A 24295-nucleotide genomic window follows, 5' to 3' on the forward strand; every position below is an offset into this window, starting at 1 on the left:
CTCATTTTTGCGGAAGAACGCTTATTTATGTACATTCTTAGCCATCTTGGTTAGAGTTAGAATCTGCAGACTGGCAGTGAAATTTTGTGCGTTAGAAGTTGGTTAGAAAGGTGGCTGCACTTTTGGGCCCTAAGCCCTCCATGAAGCGATCTGTCCATACTCTCGCTATAAAGGTACTCTACTCAGGGGACCCCGACAGGACTCCAGTAGTGCCGTGATAAGGAAGAGCGCTGTGCGAACATTCGGGAGTTGCCAAATTTCCTCCGATAAAAATTTCCTCTTGGAAGAAAGTTGCGCATATTTTCCTTTGAGATTTTCAGATATTTTAGATTAGGCAGTTAATACGGCGTTTTTTCTTGGCACGGGAGTATAGAGCGGCCCCCATCAAGAATGATGACACGCAGTCCTACAGCATTCCTACAGTCTTGGGGGCGCTAATATGCGTTTCCCGCCAACTGACCGCCTGCACTGCGTTTAGCGCAATGCGAGAAGTATTCATGCAGTCTTGCAGGCGCTAATATGCGTTTCCCGCCAACTGACCGCCTGCACTGCGTTTAGCGCAATGCGAGAAGTATTCATGCAGTCTTGCAGGCGCTAATATGCGTTTCCCGCCAACTGACCGCCTGCACTGCGTTTAGCGCGATGCGAGAAGTATTCATGCAGTCTTGCAGGCGCTAATATGCGTTTAACGCCGGTCGCACTGTGCTTGGCGCGATTAATCGAACTCGCCACGGGATAATCTTGGCATCGAATCATAGAGCTTAAAAGGCCCATGTTGTGTTTCGACGCCGCATGAGCATTCCAACGTTGCCTCGTTTCTCCGGATTGAATATTTTTTCCGAGAAAAGTTTGGAAAGTTCTTTATACTGACGACCATTATTCAAATCTTCTCACTTCATTTATCATCAGAAGATAAGACATTGATGACTTGTCAACAAACTAACCTAAACTAGCGCTAAGATAAAAATACATTTATTTTCCAACTGTTTCCTGTTCTGCCAAACGTTTACCTTAAATTAACTTCATTTTAACTTCGCAAATCCTTGTCCTTTTCGCGCAATCCTCATGTATTTTCTTAGACCTTCCGCGCAATCCTGGATAACCGAAGAAATTGCTTCCATTCCCTAATTGCTCTTTTCCTCTGGGATGGTCAAAGCACCTACACCCTGCACCCTGAACCCTGTGACGTGCACTCAGAAATCTCCCAACATTCAATCTACCATTCTCTGAGAAAACTGACCTGGAATGATGCCAATTGGTGGTTTGATATCAGGATTACTGAAGTAGACTTCCGAGCCTGGATAGACGTAATCCTGTCTCACGGGCACCGTTTCGGACGGCGGGAACTCCTGCGCGGAGTAGTCCATCGTGTACTGCGCATGCGCAGAGGTGCTGGGCCCGTGGCTCACGGCCTCGGGTTTGCCGGGCTCCATAGGGGTCGTGGCGAGGGTTGCGTCTCCCGGTTGGAAGGGGTTCGTCCCCAGGTCCGTTGAGATGAATTCCGGGTCGTTGGCGAAATCTTCCTCGGTCAGAGTGGTGATTCGGTGGTTTTTCTTGCAGTGTTTCTGGTGTCCCGAAAGCATCTCGACCAGCTGCTGTCGTTCCGACTTCAGCTTCTCGATTTCCGCTTTCAGGTCTACGTTTTGATTTTCCAGCAATTTTGATTCCTGAAAAATGCATCAAACGTTGCATGAAATATTTTTTCCCCTCATGGCGGCTTCCGAATTATTATTAATAGGTAGGTAAATATCCTTGCTTCTTCCTCCCTCCGCCGCTGTGAAGTAAGGTTAGATTTCTTGGCGGAAGAGTACTTTTTTTTTGCGCGCTTGCCTACTTTATAAAAATGGACGTATCTTACTTTCTATCAATAACAACGTAAAATACACTAGTTTTCATAAAATGATTCTCGCATTAAAAGAGCAGACTCATCCTACGTTGAGACTAGATTTATCAGTCTAGAGTTAGCACCTTAGAACAGATTAGGTAATGCAAATGCCTCATTTGATGAAAGTTGATACAAAGAGGATTTAAATTTTTTCCAAGCATACGCAAAGTATGTATAGGGTCTGGGCAAATCCCGCTTAAGTTTGAGGGTTAAAATATTAAGAGAACAACAGTGATGATCGAAGCTTTCAAATAACTGACAGTCATTTTGAGAAGTGGCAACAAGGTGCATAAGGTATTTTGCTCATTCACTTTACAATGTATCTTTTAATTGTGACTGTTCGGAAAAAGGATGAGCCGCGCCCTTGGAATTTTCCTCTCATCGTCGGTTCACTTGCATGGACAGTTGCATTGTTGTTCACACTTCGCAGGGTCTACGATAGCACGTGTGAAAGCCCTCCCAACTTACTTGCCTGAGCGGTTTTCCACTAATGGCGGGGAAAAAAACCGATTTGAATAATTCCCTTGTCCAATGATCGTGCAACTTCTGATAATAGAGAACATTATAAAATGTTCTTCTCATTTCATAATCTAACAGAGTTAATTAACATTAAGTTAAATAATATCGATGGCTAAATTGCGACACCACGTATCTCCATTTGAGACATTGTAAACTTCCATTTAAGTACACTTTATTTTTTAAAGTAACTATAAAAAGAAGAATCTTGGTACTATACATTTTTATTAAAGGTTATTTATACTTACATGCTGGTTACATGCATGGCTACAATGATTACATGCAAAAGGCCTTTTCATTGTAGCCATGCAAGTAACCAGCATGTAAGTAAATAACCTTTAATAAAAATGTATAGTATCAAGATTCTTCTTTTTATAATTATTTTAGCATACGGCACTACTCTGTCAAAAATGTTTGGATACTTTATTTTTTCCTGAGAAAACTAGTCAAGGTAATTTTTTAAAAACACCAGTGTTCCTCTCTGGTAGTAAAATATTCTGTATAAAATTCAAGCTATAGAGTTGACTTGTTCCTCTTCGAAAAATCTGTACAAGGAGCGGAGATGTTGAAACAGAGCAATTGAGATGCGTGGTGTCACACTTTAGCCGTCGATATAAAACTCAGATAAATCATTATTGAAAGATTATTGTCTCGGATATGTTAATTAGTATCATTTAAGCTTGGTTTTACACTAATGTGGAAGTTTTAATTTTTAAAAAATCAGAAGCCCTGTAAGAATATATTGATGAACTAGTCTCTCAAAGGTATTTTAACGATTCATTTAACGATTGAATTGACACTTTAAATTATTTGCTCTGAAAATTTAATCCTAGTGGAAAGAATTGGTTGCTTTAAGAACGAGATGCACTTCCTTACTTAATGTATTATTATTTCTAATTGCCTTTTATGACAGGCTGTTGTTATTGCTTGAATTTTTTTTGGTAGGTTCATATTACGTTACGAGTTTTTGGTCAGCAAACTCTTAAAAAGAACATTTTCATGTACTACACGCTAGAGAATGTTATTGCTCCGGAAGCCCTAGAAAGGGGGCCGGCGGCGGGTGGTTTATGAAAGTTTATTCCTCATACGAGATACGCAAGAGAAAAAATCCTGTTCTCAAAATAAGATAATAAATTGGAGATGAAAGCACTGCTTAGATATTTATCAAGTTTCAGCGCAAAGAACGTTTTCATCTTCGATTATGGGTTTCAAACTAAAACAAAGCCTTCATTAACTTCAACACGGACTGCAAGAGGAAGAAAATTTACTTCTCTTCGTTCTCATGGAGGCAAAATTATTCTCTCTGGCCGCACATTACCGGATCCGACTATATTTTAAGGAGGTGCTGGCCGATTATTGAAATGAGGTCCCAGTTTTAATAATCACCGGATATGTTCTTCACGGACAAAACTTGGTCGGAATCCACGTGTGACAAAACGAATTAATTTCAGGAGTATAAATATTTAAAAACAGACTTCAAGCGCACGAGATGGGGTCCGATAACAGGGGAAATGCGGGACTTGTTTTTCCGAATGACTCTAATGTTTTGCCAGATTTGACACCAATTTTTGTTCCAATAGAAAATTTTGAATAAATCTTAACGGTATTTTCAAGCACAATCTGAACTTTTCTATAAAATGTATTTATTCCATTTAAGTAGTAGATGCTCTGATGAGAGGAAGGCAAGAGGAAACTACTGAGAGCAGGAAGACATAAATCGGTCATCATAAGGTCGCTTATTAAAGATCTACGGCCCAACAGAAAAAAAAAAAACCATAACATCGTCTTTAATCCACGCGAATTCCACACGCTGCGATGTTTTCGGCGTTATAGTGACATAGTTGAATTCATGAACACAAAACACAACAATTAATTCATGACAATGAATTCATGAGGCTACTTTATATTAGTATTTTTGATTCATGACTTTTTACAGCTCCACTTATAAAATAAAATAAATTCCACTTATTGGACGTATTTCTGTCAAACAGAACTATGTGCAGGCTGTGAGAAATATGGGGTGTGCTCTAGAAAGCTGCGTAAGAAACAATGTAAAAGAGGGCGTGATTCCTTTTGAAGAATTGGAAAAGCGGGATATTAGATTCTATCAAAGAGACCTATGTGGCAACTGAATGCGGGATTCATGAGCCGCGGGCATGGCAAGAGAGCGTTGTGAACAGGGCTCATGAGTTAAAGCGCCCCGACGACGATTAGAGTCCCTTCATACTGAGAGTCAAGACAATGTGAATCCATCTCTGATTGGTTCCCGTATTTTAGGCCTTCACAGTGTCACAAACGGGAATAAGGATTACATTTTCACCGATTGCAAAGATTATAATCTGGAATGGACTAGGGAATTACGGGTTCGGCAAGGAACAAACGGAATGAGAGAAGGAACGGAGAAAGGAATTTGAGAATGGGCCGATCAAAGATTACTAAAAACGTTCAATTTCTGTAATCTTTATCCCCGTTTGTGACTCCATGAGGGGGTGTTGTCTTGACTCTCAGTATGAAGGGACTCTAACGACGATCCCCCTCTCGATAGTCGGCTCCATCATTGCCGCTGACGTCACTGGCGCTTTATTATTCTCATTCACTCTTACGGCCAGAGAACTAACGAGCACACCCCATATTTCTCACCTCCACATAGGTCTGTTTGTTAGAAATACGTCCTATTGATCCTTTTATATTATTTTTTTTTTTTTAATTTTTTACTTTTTATTTTTTGTTTTGTCAACTTTAATGGTCTTTTGAATGTAGCAGTAGGTACACACCTCCTCCAGCTTGACGGTTCGTGCTCTCTTCTTCAGCCTGCACTTCGTCGCTGCGATTTTGTTCTTTTCTCTCCTTCTCCGTCTCCGTTCTTCGTCTTCTAAAGACAATACCTGTAAAAAGGGACCAGGAATGCCATTTAAACGTCTTGCAAGATCATTTACGATGAATTTACATGGTGAAAAAAAAAATTGTAAGATTTGCTCACAGCCGTGAGTATTATAGTCCCAAATGAAGATTAAAATCAGCTTCAAAAAGGGGGGGGGGGACAGAAGATAGGCGGAATTGTCGTCTTGGTAGATAATGATGAACAGCTGGTTTCACAGATTTAGGGTAGTTATTTGTTGTGTCCTCAACTCATTATTCTACTGCAAATAGAGTGAAAACGTAGAAGAAGCCAAGAGAGGGAGAGCAAATTAGGATAAAAAACAAGTGCAAGAACTGGAGACGGGGAAAAAAAGGTGTGACATAATTGGTAAAAACTGGACTAAGTGGACTGCACAAGACAGGTAAAAAAATAATGTGCATTGAAATACTACTGAGGTTATGCAGTTTGCCTAATCTTTCTCAAAAAGTCTAAAGCTCAGTTTAAAACCCAATAGGTTATGACAATACCATAAATTTCATTTTTTGCAGGTCCCACTGTTTTTAGCATTTTCAACAGATTAATTTTATCACTTTTGCAGTGATCTTGATTTTCCTCCACTTGACCGTTTACGTTATTCAGCATAAACATCAGATCAGAGTCCAAGAAGTGCCTTCAAATTCACAAGACGCAATAAATGCTGCATGACAGCCATTAATGCTCCTGATTATCAAAATGATGCTTTTTTTCTTTTTCTTTCTACTTTTACCATCTTTACAAGTCCACTCAACATTCGATCCCAAGCAGCATAGATTGCTATAAATTGCAATTGCATGGTAAAATTATAGCTACTGCATCGAGGTGTCGTGTGCGTTGCCTATCCAGTGATTGGATGCACGCAACTTATTGAAATTATTGCAATAAAATTGGAATAATTTATAATTTTTCATAATAGGGGAAGTTATACCCGGACCACGGAATTGTTTAATTAGATTTATTACGTGAAAAAGTTTGAATTATAATTTATATTCATTTCTTTTGATAATAATTGTGTAGCACCTGAAATTGGTTGTGTAATTCCTGTAACTAAAAATTTATTTGGTTCTCATCGTGATTATGAATAACTAATTGTCTTGCGTTCTAATGACGTAAAAAAAACAATTATGATGAGTATTACTGTAATTATTAAAAGCAATAAATTAATCAACTTAAAAATTACTAAATGTAGAATAAATAAACTCTAATCTAATTCAATAATTCCGTGGTCCGGCTATATCTTCCTCTATTATAATTTGCGTAAATGCCGCGCATAATGCATCTCTGCACGTATCGATGGTGAAACTACCAAACCACTATCTCGTTTGCGGTGTCTAAAAATCTCCGCTCTCATTTTATTTTTCTGGAGGAGAACAATTCAATATCATTCCTTGAAGTTTTTTCAGAATTTTCTTCGCACTGAGAAGAAAAATCACGGAAGTTTTTAAGAATTGACGTTGAGTACTTTCCCATTTAAAAATTAAAGTATGGCAGGAAGTCTGCGACGTCGCAAACCGAGATACGTGGTTTGGTAGTTTCACCATCGGTATGTAATTTGCGTTGTAATTGCGCTGCATATTGCCTATCTTTCTGACACATTGAACTCACTTTGTTGATTGTTTAAAATCGCCATTCAATGACCATGTGGTGTAAAAATATTGCATTTCATGGTAAAACATTTAATTTTTGTTGCAATAAAACGCAATTTTATTTTAATATTTTCACTACACTCTGCTATTTGGGATCTATAATTCAACTTCATTTAAGGTTTTTCATTAAGCAGAAAAAGTTCTGTTTGATTTCTATCAAGTGTACTTGCATACTGAGGAGGAACGCCGTACAGTGCGGAGCGAGCCAATCAGAGAGGTCGGACAGGATTTATGAACTTTAAAAACGAATATCTTCGTAAGTATGAAATGTCGATGTTTTAAAAGTAGTTTCATGGGTTTCATCGTAACATTTTCGATGAAAAATGTTTCCGAATCGCTTAAAATTAAAATTGTGACGAGATGAACGTTAAATGTTTCATTTTTTGTGAAAAATTTCATGTTCGACATCTGCCAAAGACTCGTTCCACTGAGTGCAGTATTAACTTTGGGATATGGCTGATTGATGAAACACACATTTTCAAGAACCCATTGAATATTTTCCTCTTAATTTATCATATCAGTTAATTTGTACTTTGATCTGAACACTGAAAAAAAAACTCCGGCCGTGGGAGCCGAAATTACGGGCTATATAGACATACCGTCCGTTCCGGGCTCAAAGGCCGAAAATTCCGGCTGCTGGAGCCGTAGTTTCGGCCTCTGAACCCGGAGCAATCGAAGCTACGCCTCCAGCAGCCGGAATTTTCGGCCTTTGAGCCCGGAACGGACGGTATGTCTATATAGCCCGTAATTTCGGCTCCCACGGCCCGAGTTTTTTGTTCAGTGAAGTATCTGGAAATTTTAAAGAAAAATGTTCTACACTTCGCAAAACTAAATTTTTACAAATGGAAATTTGGCAACATCCGAATCTTTATACAATGTTCTCCCCAGTGCGGCAGTCGGCAGTATAGCATACTGGGCCAAAAAAATGAACAAAAAAAACTGAAAACTCACCGCATCACCAGCTATGGAAGACATCCCATCATCTCCTTCATCGGACCCGATCGAGTCCATGGTAAAATCCTCCCTCAGGAAGGGGGTAGGTTTTTCATGAACCAGTTCCGAACCAGAATCCGATCCGGGCGTCATCGCACCCCGCTTCGCCTGTATCGTGAGCTTCAACCCCTCTTTGATGAGTAAAGATCGAGTCTTTTGGATACTCGACACAGGAATGGGATGCGCTGTCGCGGAACCGATACCCGAACCGGTCCCGGAGCCCATTTCGGAATCACCCGGTGGAGAGGAGGCGAGTTTCGGGTCCGTCGGGGTGTAGGCGTCCAGGGGGTTCATCACAGCCATCAGGGTATTGAGAACTTCGGGGGTGCGCGGGGTTTGAGACCCGGATTGGGGGAGTGCGAGAGCCCCGTCTCCCCCCGTGGAAGGCACGTTCAGGTTGTACATTTGGGTTGTTCTTTTTAGCCGCGCGTTCAAGTCACCAGGACCACTATCAATTCGAGCTGTGCAATCTGCTCACGCTCCGCAGTTTAAAAGGTTTCGAGGAAAACGTCATTTTTGGACCGAAATTTGGGAAACTTCGAAAAGACACAAAAAGAGAAGATTTTCGAAGAGTTGCACTGAATTTTTCTTACGGCACTGAAATCTCTCTAATTACCGGACAGAATAATTGAAATAACTGAAGAATGGCAAGTAGGTGGTTTTTATGATTTGATTGTTATTTTCTGCCCCTTGAAACACTATTCACGAGTAAAATTTGTTCTTGCTGTTAGTTTTACAGATAAAGCGAAGATTAGCAAGGTCCTAGATTACAGCCGTCGTTGAAAATTTTCCACACTAACACTTTTTCAAAGAAATCGAAGTTTAATATAGTTAAGAATCAATTATATAAATATAAATTTTCGATCGGAGGTAAAATTCACGGTTGTTTTGAGTGGATGTTGTTTGCCATCAACCAATCAAAAGTTTATTATTTGAGGTTGATTCAAAACGCAAGTTGATTAATAGATAGGAGCACCAAAAACAATGAGTTATTTACGCGTAAAAGAGATCAACACAATTAGGCACTGAGTAAAGTATCGTCCGCAGACATGAATACGACGTAAACCCGGTATTAATAAAAAAGGCAGCAAATCACAGAAAAATAACGGTAGCGCCGAATTTTTGAGGAACGGTCGAGTATATTCAAAACACGTAAAATCGGAAACAATCACGTGTTTTTAAAAATTTTTATAGAGTCAAATGGAAGGCATATAGATTTTTTTAAGACATTAAAATTTGTACTAGAATAGACCGCGCTCAACGAGAAAATTCGGAAAACGCGCACCGTATAGAGATTTTTGAATTTGCAAGATTTTTTGACAATGAACTCGATCCGGAGGAATTTCACTCGGATGTTTGAATTCATCAGCAGGACATGTTGGGTTTTTTCTTGAAGTAGAACTTCATCATGACTTGAACTCCATTTATCGGGATATTTGACACCATTCGTCTGAATCTGGAAAAGAACAAAATTAAAAGAAAAATCAGCGAAAGTTAAGAATGACCGAGTCCTTATTACGAGCGACTGAAAAAGGTGAGAAACATGCTTTTAAATGCACCTTCAATCTGAAGAGATGCAATTTCACTTACACCACCGACATGATCCATCTGATCCTGTAACGGCGCGCAAGACAATGCTGGTAGACTGGATATTGGAAGGAGATTATTTTAATACCGAGATTTTACCGAAGGGACTCCACAATTTCACAACGTGCAGGAGAGGAATTTGCTCGGGAGATTCAGAAATTTAAATTATTTGAGAAAGACATGTCCTCTGATCTCCGAGGCTTGGAATTTTCCTAAACTTAAGATGTCGAATGTACATTAATTTTAGTGTGCTTTCAGTTTTTAGTGCGCACACGTGGACTTCGAGTCTAGGATATTTCAATAGGTCTATTTGATATAGTAATTTGGACCATTTTCCATGCCTTTTACCTCTCTCTTCCAACTTCCCCTAACTCATCCGAAATTAATTCACGCAAAATTAACGCGTAAATTTCTACAGTTTCGCAGCAAATCTTTATCCTTGTTTCAAAAACACAGCATATCGGCGGGGCAAATACCTTCTGAAACGCGTAGGTACCCCGGTTTGGGTCGCTGCAGACTTCTTCTCATGATTTATTTTTTAATTTGAAAAATCCTCAACGTCATTTCTCTCATTATCTTTCTTTTCTGCGAGAAAAATATTCTGCGATCATTTCATTGGCTTGTCCTCTAGTGATTAAATCAAATAAGAACAGAAAGTTGAGGACACCGTAAACAAAATGCACTTTCTGCAGTCTCGTCGTTGATAGAGAGGATGGGACAGAATCCAACACTGAATAAACAACGTATCAAAACTGCTGTAGAATTGTTGGTAAAAATCCAATAATCACATGCAAGCTTCAAATCTATGAAAACCCGACGAGTGAACAGTAAAATTAGGACTAATTAATGTTGCTCAGCCGAATTTTCAAGGTCTAAGAAACAAAATTTTACGGTGGGACGCGAGGTTCTTTTTGACCACTCTTTTTATTACCTCTCCGACAATTTTAGTGTCTCGCCACGGTGAGCTATACGTTACATAAAACAAACGGAATATCTCACACACATAAACCACGCGGACACAGCAGAATTATGGCACCTAAAGCAGACAATGCCAAATGTATTGTAATCGTCCTCATTGTGCTCACCATTGAGTGCATTAGAACTTTGATGCGTTTTGTATTCTTTACCTTTTTTAGAGTGGCAAGCGTTAAGCGATTTTTGCGGCATTGCATGGGTGGTAAAAGTAATAAAACACACTGTGTGGAGTAGTATGTTCAATTCTAAATTTTCCTTTTGGGGTTTAAGGGCCACATGAGACTGAGACTGAATTTTCCAGTGGCGTGGCGTACTTTTAGATATATCGATTGATCTGCCATTTAAACCTATGGAAAAGGATCGATAAACAGGGTGTTCGCAACTAGCACCTCGATAATCGATTCTTTACCATAATTTCAAATGGGAAAATATCGATAATCGATCATTCACGCCTCGCCACTGGAGATGATCGATGAGGATTTTTAAAGTCGATCTCGATAGACTACGCAAAAAACTAATTGGGTATAGGTCAGACTTAATCGGGATGAATTTGCCTCTATAAAAATATCGGGTATAGATTCTAGAATCTAGATTTACACGCCGACTGATTCTTGAAGTTGATCAGAAAAACTATTGACAAAGAAGATGAAAGAAAATTAAGTGATCCTATTGGTTGAGACGGGTGTTTGTTTTGAACTAAGGGGTAAATTGATGGACTACCTATAGGTTGTCTTGTGGGTTGCCGTTGGGTAGTCTATTTCTTACCTTTTATTATCCATTGCAACCACCAACCCCCCGCTTCCGCAGCAAAAGGATCGCTCCATTTCTCTTTCTCTCATTGTCTTTCATTTTATCTATCAGTTGCAATAATCAGCTCGTTGGATAAGTTACGCTGAGTTATCATAAACTGTGCAGTCTCTGGCTATTTCAGGATATTACGCTAGTAGACGCATGATCGCGCTTGCCACCTTACTGTAGGCCGATAAATGCAAATCTTTACCTCTACCATCCTTGCCCCTGTGTATATCATACTCTTCCTTAATCAATTTTTTCCAAACTGTGGGTGAAAATCTTCCTGCAGAACTTCATCAATTTAATATACATAAAAAAAAAAAAAAAAAAAAAAAAAAAAAAAAAAAAAAAAAACAAGCGGGAAAGTTCCAATACTGTCGTATTAGAAAAGCGCTCAGGTGTTAGTAAATGTATTTAATGAAGAAAGGACGTATAAATTCCGTCGACTTGGCTGGGAAATGGAAATAAAACATCAGCTGATAGCAAACAAAGGTTACCAAGGAAACCGTAAACGCGTATTTTTGTTTCCCGAAAATGAGCTCACCGTTGAGCTCATCAGGCGCGTTTTTTTTAGGCTTCATTTGAGTTCAACGATCAATTTCGATAAGAATTACTCTACCGCTAAGAAATTTTCTTACAGACAAACGATCGAAACTACCTGCGCATTACGTTAAAAGCATAAAATACAGTTTTCACAGCTTTATTTATTTTAAAAATGGACCCCCCCCCCCCCAAAAAAGCCTACACATCGATGAGCTGGTGCGCCATTTAAACGCATTAGCACTAGTATACTAGTACTCAGAGGCAAGTCGAAATCAAAAAGCGCTGCCTATCGGCTGAGCGCTTAAAACAAATGCCATTGCAAGAGCAGAATCAACAGGTAAGACTTCGGGGGAAAACTAAGCTCTCCTTCATCTGAGAGGTTATGCAATTTGAGCTGTACAGAGGTTGAAATTGTCGCATCACGAGTTTTAGACACATCAAGGAGCGATCATCTCGTGTGTTTTTGTTTTGTTTGAAAAGTAATCACTAATACAAGTGCAATTGGAGGTGGAAACGACAGTACTCCCGTCCAAAGATGCGGAGGACGGACACAGGTCTGTGTACTCGTATATCAATGAACCGTGCAAGTCGAGAGAGGCTCTACCTATAGGTAATAATTCCAGTAACTTTTGAATAATTTGCAGACATCCTAACACTCTCCTAGTCACAACTTCGGAGAGATATCGTGTGTCGTCCATTTCTTCATTACAGAGGGAGTGAGAGTGTAATGTTCTCAAAGTGTTGAATCTTCTGTAACAAGTTTAGGAGCGCTAAATTCCAGGAAATAAGTTGACCCGTTTCCTCTTGAAAAATAGAATAGGAGCCAAAAATTTGAAAACCGCAATCAGGATACCTGGTCTTTGAGTTTGACTATCACTTTAATACGGCGGCAAACCTGTCACGATAGATCAGAGGTTTTGCACCTGTGGCGTGGCGTGAATAGCGATATATCGATTGTTGTGCCATTTAAACCTATGGTAAAGAATCGATTACTAAGGTGTTCGCTGCGAACACCCTGTTAATCGATACTTTTCCATAGGTTTCAATGGCCGATCAATCGATACATCGCAAAGCACGCCACGCCGCTGTTTTGCACCGCTGCCGTGCTAAGGAAGAACGCCGTAAGAGCATTTGGGAGTTGCAAAATTTTCCTGGATGAAACCAATATTTTTTCATATTATCCCTTGGAATTTTAACATAAGTTAGACTGAATTGCGAACAAAACTGTAAAAAGTTTAGGAGCACAAAATTCCAAGCGATAAAGTTGCCTCGTTCCCTCTTGAAACATAGAATTGGAGCAGAAATTTTGAATACTGCAATCAGGCGGATACGTAGTTTGCAGTGGCGTGGCGTGCTTTGCGATATATCGATTGTTCTGTCATTTAAACCTATGGGAAAGGATCGATAAACAGGGTGTTTGCAGCAAACACCTTCATAATCGATTCTTTACCATAGGTTTAAATGGCAGAACGATCGATACATCGCAATTCACGCCACGCCACTGTATAGTTTTTGAGCTTGACTATCACTTCAATCCGGCGGCAAACCTGTCACGATATATCAGAGGTTTTGCACTGCTGCCGTGCGAAGGAAAATCGCACTTCTGAAAAATTTGAGGAAAAATATCCTCGAGTTTCCCTCTGAATTTGATTTTTATGGAAGGAAATGTGGCAACGTCTGAAGGCTCATACGGTGTTCTTCCTTGGCACGGCAGACTACTGAATGTAATAATTGGAGATAAACACATATGATTAGCGTGACAACATGGTAACTACGCCCGATGCACGGCAGACACGGTCAAAATACACGCGTGGGAGTGTGAGACGATGACTACGCGACGCGACGTGACGTGAAACGACGCGGGCGTGCAAAGTCAAAGACTCGACTCGCGGGTCCATTCCTAATCAGTGGCGTGGCGTGAATTGCGATATATCGATTGTTGTGCCACTTAAACCTATGGTAAAGAATCGATTACTAAGGTGTTCGCTGCGAACACCCTGTTTATCGATACTTTTCCATAGGTTTCAATGGCCGATCAATCGATACATCGCAAAGCACGCCACGCCGCTGTTCCTAATCGCTCAAATCACCAGTTCATTTCTCAAACGGTTGCCAAATTGATTAATTTCTCTTCAACAGTAAATCAGGCAACTTATCACCCGTTTCCCGATAAATTTTTGAACCACTTGTAAATGGATTGCATTTTGCAAAAAGGAACCGGAAGAATTGCGATGATGCTAAGATTGTGCATTTTCATCCTTTGCAATAAAGTCACCGAAAGGATGAGCAAATGTGAAATTTACATTGTAATTTTGTCTTAAATTTACAGTTTTTAGCGAGTAAAATAGAAACTGTAAATGAATAATCAGGGTTTTCTTCCAAAACAAAAGAAGTTGCACAATCTTAGCAACATGCAATGCTCCCGGTTCTTTTTTGCAAAATGCAATCCAAACTATAGACAGAAAACGACTCCAGCGGGCTAATTATTGAAATTGATAGACAAAGAAGACAAAAGGGATTTGGAGGGATCCTACTGGTGGAAGCGGATGGATGCAATAGACAAATAAGGTAGATAATGGACTAACTAACGGCAATCCACGAGAGATCTCATGGTTAGTCCATCATTTTCTCCTTTAGTCTATAGGAACCTACCATTTCAACCAATAGGATCGCACCATGCTCCGTATGCCTCTTCGTCTATTGCTTTGTCTATCAATTTCAACAATCAGCCCGCCGGTGGGGTCCTTGAATGGCATCATCTGCGGGTATGTAGAGTCCACGCCTAATAAGTTTACGTACTTGTAGACTGCGACAGAGGATCGTCTGACGTCATTTTCGCATGGAAAGCACATGCAAGAAGTAAGATGACGGATCTTCTGTCGCAGTCTAAAAGGGCGTAAAAGTATATTAAGCATGGACTCTATTATAGCCTCAGAATCGCAAGACTAAATTTAAATCCAGATGCCTCCGTTGTCGTGGTAATGGAAACACAAATGTGTTCAAGGAGAGTATGTTCTCTTAGTGTGGTGAAGAAATGTCTGTATTGTACGCATCTTAAGGAATAAATGAGGGGCTTGAAGGACAAGACGTATAAGTGCAGTTTTGAAAAAATTGAAATATTAATGATTTCAAGCAAAACTAGTCTTAATGCATATTCTGTGAAAAATTCGCTCCCAAATTCCAATTTTCAAGCATTAAAAAGACCAGAAGCATGACCAGAGTCATTATACGATCACTGAGGAGGTTTATTCCTATACAGCTCAGGTATCAACCACCCAACCTGTCAGTGCTTTTTCTACCTTTTTTGCTCTCTCTCTCTCTCTCCCTCCCCCCCTCTCTCCCTCTCTCTCTCCCCCCCCCCCCTCGCTCATCTTAATCCGGATTTTTTTCCTGCCAAGAATCATTTGGCACTGCTCTCTGCCGAAGTGGTTTTTCTCAACGTCAAAAATAAGATAAAATGACCGGTGACAATTTTTAACAGGTGTATCTTAATTAGCCCCGTTGTACAAGTACTTATGAATAATCGCGTGTATTACCTGATTTACGGAGATGAAAATCAAAGGTAGAGATGTCAAGCAGAAGTGGGAAGAAATGGACTCCCTGCTATGATAGAACTAATGGCGTCAAGTTTTTTCTTCTTCTTTTTTTCAATTTGTTAGTTCTCGCTCAGGAATAAATTAACTCACAAAGTTGCGCATGGATGAATGAATTTAATGGTTTGTTTTCAATAGAGATTGAAGACCTTTTGGAATATTAACTTTTATGAGTGACTTTTTCTGAGGTGCCTCCGTCCGTTCTCAGCTGCGAATGTTCCGTATTATGAGATTACAGTAGACTCTGGATTATCCGGATTAATTGGTGCCGGGCCCGATCCGGATAATAATAGCAAACACAAACACCACCAACCAACACCACAGTATTCTTATTATGTATACATCATGTACATACCAACACGAATTTAAAGGTTAACGCCAAATTGAACGACTCAATGGTGATTGTGAATGGTAGCCGACAACGATAAATTACAATACAACGATTAAAGCGCGCAATGCGTGAAGTATTCATACAGTCTTGTAGCCGCTAATGTGCGTTTTAGGGTAACTAACCGACTGCACTGCGTTTGGCGTAATGCGAGAAGTATTTATGCAATCTAGTAGGCGCTAATGCGTTCCACGCCGACCTCACTGTTTGGCGCAATGCGTGAAGTATTCCTTCAGCCTTGCAGGCGCCAATATGCCTTGCGACCGCTTCTCCGCGGATCCGCTCACTTATCGGAATGCGTACGCAGTTACATGGTTGCAAAATCGATCCGGATAATCCAGAGTCCGGATAATACGAAGCCGGATAATCCAGAGTCTACTGTAGTTAGCATCCTTCTTAATTTAATTGGATAGTCATTAGTCATGCCGATACTGTAAGGCGAAGTGAGAAATCTCAAATGAAGTTTATGCCATGAACTTTGCTGCGTGTCTACGTTGTTACAGGTCAAAAAATGTGCATCACCTGTAAAAACAAGTACTTACTGACAATTGTGTATAGAATTTTAAGGATTCTGAAATAATAAATGTGCATATCGATCGCGTGAATTTTCATTCTCTTTATGCAGAAAAGTTTTTTTGAACAGGAAACTGTTTTTCAATCTTTTTCTCTCTATCTCTTTCTGTTTTGTGTGGAATTTTCCCCAGACCGCCTTCCATTGGATAAGTTCACCACGAAACCTTTCTTCTCTGGGTTGGTGTACATTGTGTGTCCACAACACAGGCTGCTTAGGGCCCGAGAATCATAAATTCAGTCCTGGTAAATGGTTATTCCAGATGCTTTTATATTGAGACCAAGATCCCCATACATGTTTGAATTGGATATGCAAAAGTTTCCAGTGCAGTGTTTTTATTTGTTTTTTGTTTTTGTTCGTACTGGATTGAAAATATGGTAAGTGATAAGCTCTACATAAAATAGGGCCAAAGACGCGATAATTGACGGAGCCAATTCCTATCCCTCCTCAAGTTCGATTCGACGAAGCTGGCAGATTTGCTGTTGCATCACTTTCACTTCTACAGCAATCAAGTACCAACAAATCACCCGTCCATTCATACAGCCATTGATTCAAGCGCTCATTCAAAATTCGCTCACCTTATTCCCCAAAGCCCGGCTTCTCTCCTCGCGATGAAACTCACGACGTGTTTATTCACAAACAACGAGCAGGAACGCGTAATGAAGCACTAGACATAATTGTCGGATTGTTACAATATTTAGTACACTTTTGATGGGGGAAGAAAAATAAATGGTAGATGGAAAAAAACCCGAAAAATCATATTTTACCTCGGACGATATAAACATACTTTTGTGAGATCTGAATGATGCAATGTTTCATTTAAAAAGGCTTTCGGTCTATTAAAACAGCTCTTCGTGGCGGCCTTTCAAAGGAAGAGAGAGGTTAACTTTCCGGGTATTTTCCCATTCCGTAAAAAGCGAGCATTGAAAAAAAGGGGGTCAAAATGAGAGGGGGGAGGGTCAAATGAGGCTGCGACGGCCTTGAAACGCGTTTAGCACGGACTTTTAATTTATTAAGGTATATTTGAGTTTTTAATTTTAACCCCCTTTATTTTAAATGCGACCTCAATGTTTATGAGTCTCGGTTTTTCACAGTTTTCAAAAGCGAGCATTGATAACTTACAAGAGTTTTGCTCGAGTGCGCATTTTTACAGCATTAATTTTTTAGGGGTAGAATAAAATTTACTAACATGATATATAAATTTCGACTTTCTCGACTAATACCTCCAGACAAGGTGCGAATTAAGGCATTGCGATATGTGTTTATCTTCCACAAAATTTCACATGAAACATGATTTAAGTGGCAATAATGACTAAATTTAAACGAAAAAGCAGCTATCACAACGCTTAAAATTACATTGTTTCTGGTGGTTCGTTGAGGATCATGAGGACAGACGGAAATGAAAGAGTGATCGAAACGAAGTTTTAAAACATTCACCGTTACCGCTGCACGTTAGCAGTTCGATGTTAGTTCTGTTTACACTGAAAAAAAAACACTCGGCGTTTTTACCACGGTCCGTTGTTACCTTTACCATCTCACTTTTTTTACCAATTATTGGTAATTTTACAAAGACAGTCTGGTAAGCTTACCTAATACCGGTATTTTTACTGTTTTTTTTCAGGTAAGAATACCACTTTAATTGGTAATCAATTCCCGGTAACTCTGCCATTTTATCTCGGTAATTCTACCACAGTCGATAAAAGATATTGGCGTTTTTACCAAGGTCCTGTAAAATTACCGAGAAAGTTCAATAATCTCGGTAAAATTACCAATTCCATAAATGGTAATTTTACCGAGAAAAAACTGGGATCGAATAGAACTCTGAATTCTTGGTAATTTTACCCTTTTCTTCGTAAATACACCGAGATTTTTTTTTCAGTATAGTCCTTTATTTTATGGAGGACTGAGGAAAATTTCGATGTATTTTAGGCTAATTCGACACCAGTGCTTCACTAGTCAAAAACTGCGCGGAGTTGTACCTCGGAGCATCTTGTTCTCACGGTGCGATCGTCTCTTGAAAGGCAACCGCATGGAAATCAAATTGACTCGTCATCATTGCCATGTTGTGATACAATGATCAACACTTGATTATACCTGCGGGCCGGTGTAGGATAATCATTTTCAATAACTCAGCCTCTCATAGTGAAGTGGTGTGCTGAAAGTTCCTCCGAAATGAGTGTTTGTCGGCAAGAACTGTTGGTTGGTTTCGTAATTGAAATCCCGCAGAGTATGGCGGACTTCTTGCTAATCTCTGAGATCAATTGATACGCTTGAAATTGCTTTAATAAAGTTCATTTTAAATCGTTAATCGGATTCACACTTTGAGAAGAAATAAGTATCAGCGTTATCGATTGATCTCTTGGGTTAAATTATTGCATTTAGCAATGCGGCTGGAGTTTGACACTCTCTTAATTCATACTTAAAAGTTTTTTGAGATCGGAAGGAAAAAAAAGTCCGAAACACATAGAAAAAAAAAACTGTTTCAACAGGAAAATATTAATTTGGTACCTTACTTAATATATAGACTTTTCGTCCATTGAGGATCCGTCAGGTCTGAATTGACGGATAAAGAGAACGTTTATTCACCAATAATTAGAAGTAACTTTTAGAAATCATCAATGCATCTACCTACAGACTTTCATATTAAATTTTGAAACGGATATTATTTACATCGTAATGTTGAGTTAAAAATTCTACAAGTGCCTTCGCAAAAATTGGCTTCATTATAAGACAAACAATGGAGATGTTGCATGTGTGAGAGATTTGCGATTTGACTGTTGTTTATTATGTAAAAGTTCGCGAGAAACACGATGGTGCCACTGGTTTTCTCTGAAATCAAATCCTAAGCTCAAAAAAAGCTCTCAAAGTGAGGCAAAATGGAGGGGATATCCCACGCTATCCTGAGAGTCCACTTCTACATCAAGACAAAATCTCCATGCAAAGATAGGGAGCAAATACATTAGCAGGGTTGCCGTGTTTTCAGTTTTAGAGTCCCCAAATAAAGTGGCAGCCCTGTCAATGTATTTGCTCCCTATCTTTGCATGGAGAGTTTGTCTTGATGTAGAGATGGACTCTCAGGATAGCGTGGGATATCCCTTCCATTTTGGCTTCAACTTGAGTTTTTTTTGAGCTTGGGAGTTTATTTCAGAGAAAATCAGTGGCACCATCGTGTTCCTCGCGAACTTTTACATAAGAATCAACAGTTGAATCGCCAATTCCTCACACATGCAACATCTCCACTGTGAGAAGATAAACGTAAAATTTTACAATTTCTGTCAAAAATGCCATGTCCGACTTCTTCCATTGACTCGATCCACTGCGCAGCGCCGCAAAGTTTATACGTCATTTCTGCAAAGAGCAACTCAATTTCCGAACGTTTTTCCTAGTGCCCCAGTAAGCATCGACTATGTCGTGAGGTATTTTGCTAAACGGTACGTGACCTACATGGCAGCAGCGATCGGCCCTTTATGCGGAGCCGCGCTACGAGCATTAACTTAGGCGCCCGGCTCCACGTCCGTCGGTCGGGAGGATGAATGATTTTTCGCGATGCGTTGCGTGCGACAATACTACAATGAAGACGCAGTTACGAGCGACAGGTCGGCATCGGGCAGTGACAAGACTGACGCGACTGTCCGGTCGCCCGCTCCGGCTCAATGACGACACTTCGATAATGGGTGATCAATCAGAATCAGCCGGCTATGTAAATGACCCACCGCCGCGATACGGCGAGGGGGGAGGGGCGGTTGAGGTCTCTAACAAATCACAGTTGCCGCAATGCCGAGTCTTAAAACTGCTCGTATATACTTGCGTTTATTTTAGCCAGCGGGCTGATTGTTGACGTTGATAGACACAGTGATAGACAAAGAAGATGTGAAGAGTACGGAGCGATCCTATTGGTTGAGATGAGTGGTTCTCATAGACTAAGGGAGAAAATGATGAACTAACTATAGAGTCTCCCGAGGGTCACCGTTAGTTCGTCTATTACCTACCCCCTATGTCTAATGCAACCACTCGCTTCCACCAACAGGATCCCTCCATATCCTTTTAGTCTTCTTTGTCTATCACTTTGTTTACCAATTTCAAAAATCAGCCCACCGAAGCCTGGTTTCAGTCAATTTGCAGGGAAAGTAGAAAGTCAAATGTTGTAAGAGCGAAAACCTCGGTTAGACGAACTGCTGATCGTGAGTTTAGAAGGATATTGAAGATTCCGAGGTTCATTCATATCATACTCTCTAATATAAAATAAAAAAGTAACGCGTAATGCATAATGCTTGAGGCGCGAAGAACTTCGGAGGGTTGGGATGCAAAGCAGCCAGGGATTGTAGCCCCCTAGATTTTTTTTTTTTTTTTTTTTTTTTTTTTTTTTTTTCTTTTTTTATTACATTATTATTCACTGTCGTTCTTTTGACAGTTTCTTTTCTTAAAGCTTGGCGATTTTTGTCAAGTTGGTGAGTTCGAAAAATCGTAAGTTGAGTTTTCGATGGAAAATCTTCCCCAAAATTAAAAAAAAACAAGTGGTAGTCGGGTTTAACTCATTCTTGCGCCAAAGGAGAAAGTGAACTTACAACATATTTCACAAATTTAAAGTGCCAATCATGACGGGCGAAAACCTAATTTTCTTTTTCTCAAAACGGCGCTTTTTGGAACGTAAATTCTAATCGTCGAGTCGCAACGCCGGTTTGGGCGGTTTAATTCCTGGTTTCATACTTTCTTGGTGTAGAATAACGCAGCAAAATGTTTGCAGTGCGCACACCTGATCATCGGCTATTTATGTACGTTTAGTAATGTGTCACATTCCAGCTAAAATCAACGCAAACGATGCAACAATGCGATCAACACCTTGATACAACTATTCGTACTCGATGGATGTCCGTGTTGCATACTCGAAAAGTAGAAGGCGCTTGGGCGTTCGTTGCCCGCGCGGCAGAGCAGAACGTGGACATGAGGCTGCGATTCTACTGCCGCATGTAGAAATTAAGTATTCCAGAGACTCCTCGCTAGTTATTCAAGTAATTTATGCGAGACGAAAGAGGATTTTAGGCATCAAAATTATGTTCTGCCCGGAGCGGATCGAATTTTTCAACTTTGTAAAAAGTTGAACGTTTCGTTATAATTTTTATTCACGCATTAAAGGTTCGCGACACCATCACATAAATTGCTGTATGACCGTGAGGATTTGAATTAGATCATATGGGATCGCCAAAGGAAAGGTTTGAAGCAACTCAGAGAAATAAGGGTGGATTTAATCTGAAAAAAACTTTGCGCAGAGAAATTAAATGTAAAGGAACTTTGAGGCTCGCAAATTTTCATATTCATAATTTCCATTGACTTTTCTCGTTTGCTCGGAGTTTCGTTCGGTATAAATGAATCGGTTGCTTTCAAAAGGAAACGTGTCCATTTTTGCATGAGCTTTGGTTTGCGTAAAAGGACATGCTAATTAGGACTCAACGAGGAACGGATCTGTTCCCTTTTGAAAACAACTACTGATTCAAATACGTTAGTAAAAGAAACATCTCATCTCATCCGTGAATGGGGTTGAGCTCTTGATTGAGGTCTTTGATCATTCCGATCGCTTTCAGACGCGCGAGTGATGCGATTGAGTCAGTGGCGTGGCGTGAATTGCGATGTATCGATTGTTCTACCATTTAAACCTATGGTAAAGAATCGATTATTAAAGTGTTCGCTGTGAACACCCTGTTTATCGATCCTTTCCCATAGGTTTAAATGACAGAACAATCGATATATCGCAAAGCACGCCACGCCACTGGATTGAGTCTCCTGATATCAGAGCTCCGGAGCCTGATTCTGAGTAAAACGCGGCGGTTTGTCGGGTAAAATTTTGCGGCACTCGTAGTCACACGAACTCGTAATAAAACTGTGCGAGATCGGAGAATGATAAAACTACGAGGACAATTACGGCCTCAGTAACATTACAAGGCCTCTTCATGGCCTGTGCGCTCAACAATATCGCCCCCGCGTTAAAGGTTTTTTATATGCTAGCCCGGAGACAAAATGTAAAGAGGAAAGCAGAAAAGTTAACCTAAAAAGTGCACAAAAATTTGACGAGATACCGTGGAACCATTTCAAGAGTTTCCTCTTGGTAGCAGATAGAATGAAGGAAATTTGTGTTATACACACATTTTTTGCAGTTTTACCGTCAAAACAATTTGCTGCTCAATGTGCGGTAAAAAACAGAAGAAATTGTCCGATAGCTCGGGAAGTTACCCACAATTACACGCAATGGCTACAGCTGGTTCAATAGGCTTCCAACACGTAAAATTGCACAAAAATCACGATGGGACCATCAAACACTCTCAAATCAACTCCATAGCGCACCAAATGGGATGTGGGATTTTTTTATTTGTCACAATTTTTTTTCTGAAGATGCAAAAATTATGGGTGAATATATAATGAGCAAGGATTTGAGATGGTGGCTCCAAGAGACCCGCTTTCTTAGTTGAGTCGTCTCTTAAGTTCCTATGCCGATGCGATAAACAGTAATTATTGTTACGGAAGAATGAACAAAAAGTCATAAAAATTCATATAGCTAAATGAGGTTCATTAATACCGCCAGCCTCATCTCGGCATTCAGATGGGGTGAGGAGGGGGCAGTTAGGATGAGACATGGTTGTGTAATCTTGAATGGTATGATAAAAAGCAAAAGTGTTGTCAAATACGGCGAGTTCCATTGTTTTTCTCTACTAAAACAAGTAAAAAAATCAGCTTTTAACGAAAATGCTAGCTGTTTTGCAGGAAATAATATGATTAACTTTATTTCAAATCTGAGGCAGATTGAAAATTATGCGGTAATTTTAAACTCATTTCATCAGAAGCTACGTTTTTCAATGTGTTCGATGGGCGACTTTAGATCTCAATTTTAATAAAAATTAGAAATATGAATGATCCCCGGGAAATTTATTACAAACCGTTCGAATTTACTACAATAAGGTGAACTTTTCATATTAATATCAAGACAGTTTAGTGATTATCGAGCCGGAACTTGTTCCGCAATCGCCTCTTGGGTGTCAGAAATTCTCAATAGAATTGAAAACAATTAACATCTTAAGAGCGCATAAAAATAAAATATAGCTTAATAGAATTTTCGTAAATTCCCAGTTCGTGCAGGGAAAAAATACGAAAGAAACTTAAAATCTGCCGCATAAACTTGTCTTGAAACCCGTGTCCTTCGAGAAGCCCCTGAAATTCCTTGGCGATAACTATTCAGCCACTGCTGTCGTGGGGTTGCAGACACATTAGATTGAAGGCGATTTTCGCCTGTGCGTCCCGCATTGAGTGTTCACCGCAGAGATAGACGAGAACTTCGGAAAAAACTTTTCATTATCCAAGGACGCCCCTTCTTTGACTTCACGTGCGACACTTTTTAAACTTCATTAAACATGTATCGCAGGAAACGATTCACCCACTAATATCAACGGGTCCCAGTTACAATTTCCGCGAGACCGCTCCGTCCTGTTGCGTTTCTTTCCGGAAGAATTTTTAATTACCGTCCAAAATATTTCAGCATTTTCGATAAACCCGACCAAAAAGTAGTATTGACACAGGAATCATTCTTCATTCGCCGCATATGCAGGATGGTACCGTATACCTGGGAAAATACAATTCGATGGCGAAATCCCCACGCCACGTACCTCGTTCTCGGTGTTTGAAAAAGTTCGCTCCTATTTTATTTTTTTGATAGAGGACGAATCGGCATCATTTCTCAAAATTTTTTCACAATTTACTTCGTACGAGGAGGAATAATCACTGGAGTTTTTAAGAATTGACGTTTAGAAGCGCTTTATTTAAAAAATGACACATGACAAGAAGTCTGCAACGTCGCGAACCGAGATACATGGTTTTGAAGTTACACCATCAAATTTTATCCCATTCGCGTCGCAAGGGCATCAAAA

The 24295-nt window shown here is 39.9% G+C and overlaps 1 protein-coding gene across 2 annotated transcripts in view; it reads right to left on the minus strand.

Moving 5' to 3' along the window:
* LOC140225771 (uncharacterized) overlaps window positions 1-24295 on the minus strand; it is a 111633-nt gene that overhangs the window by 5320 nt on the left and 82018 nt on the right. The window contains exons 1-4 of one of the 2 annotated variants that reach the window (XM_072305680.1): window positions 22615-23809; window positions 7895-9392; window positions 5176-5286; window positions 1241-1667 (exon numbers count right to left, since the gene is read on the minus strand). In XM_072305680.1, the coding sequence (XP_072161781.1) occupies window positions 1241-1667; window positions 5176-5286; window positions 7895-8341 (985 nt within the window). In that variant the 5' untranslated portion in view covers window positions 8342-9392; window positions 22615-23809. Of the gene's footprint in view, window positions 1-1240; window positions 1668-5175; window positions 5287-7894; window positions 9393-22614; window positions 23810-24295 lie in introns of those variants that run through there. The other variant, XM_072305679.1, reaches the window with a different exon arrangement.

This window comes from Bemisia tabaci, unplaced genomic scaffold (genome assembly GCF_918797505.1).
Source record: "Bemisia tabaci unplaced genomic scaffold, PGI_BMITA_v3".
In the NCBI taxonomy this organism is placed as follows: domain Eukaryota; kingdom Metazoa; phylum Arthropoda; class Insecta; order Hemiptera; family Aleyrodidae; genus Bemisia; species Bemisia tabaci.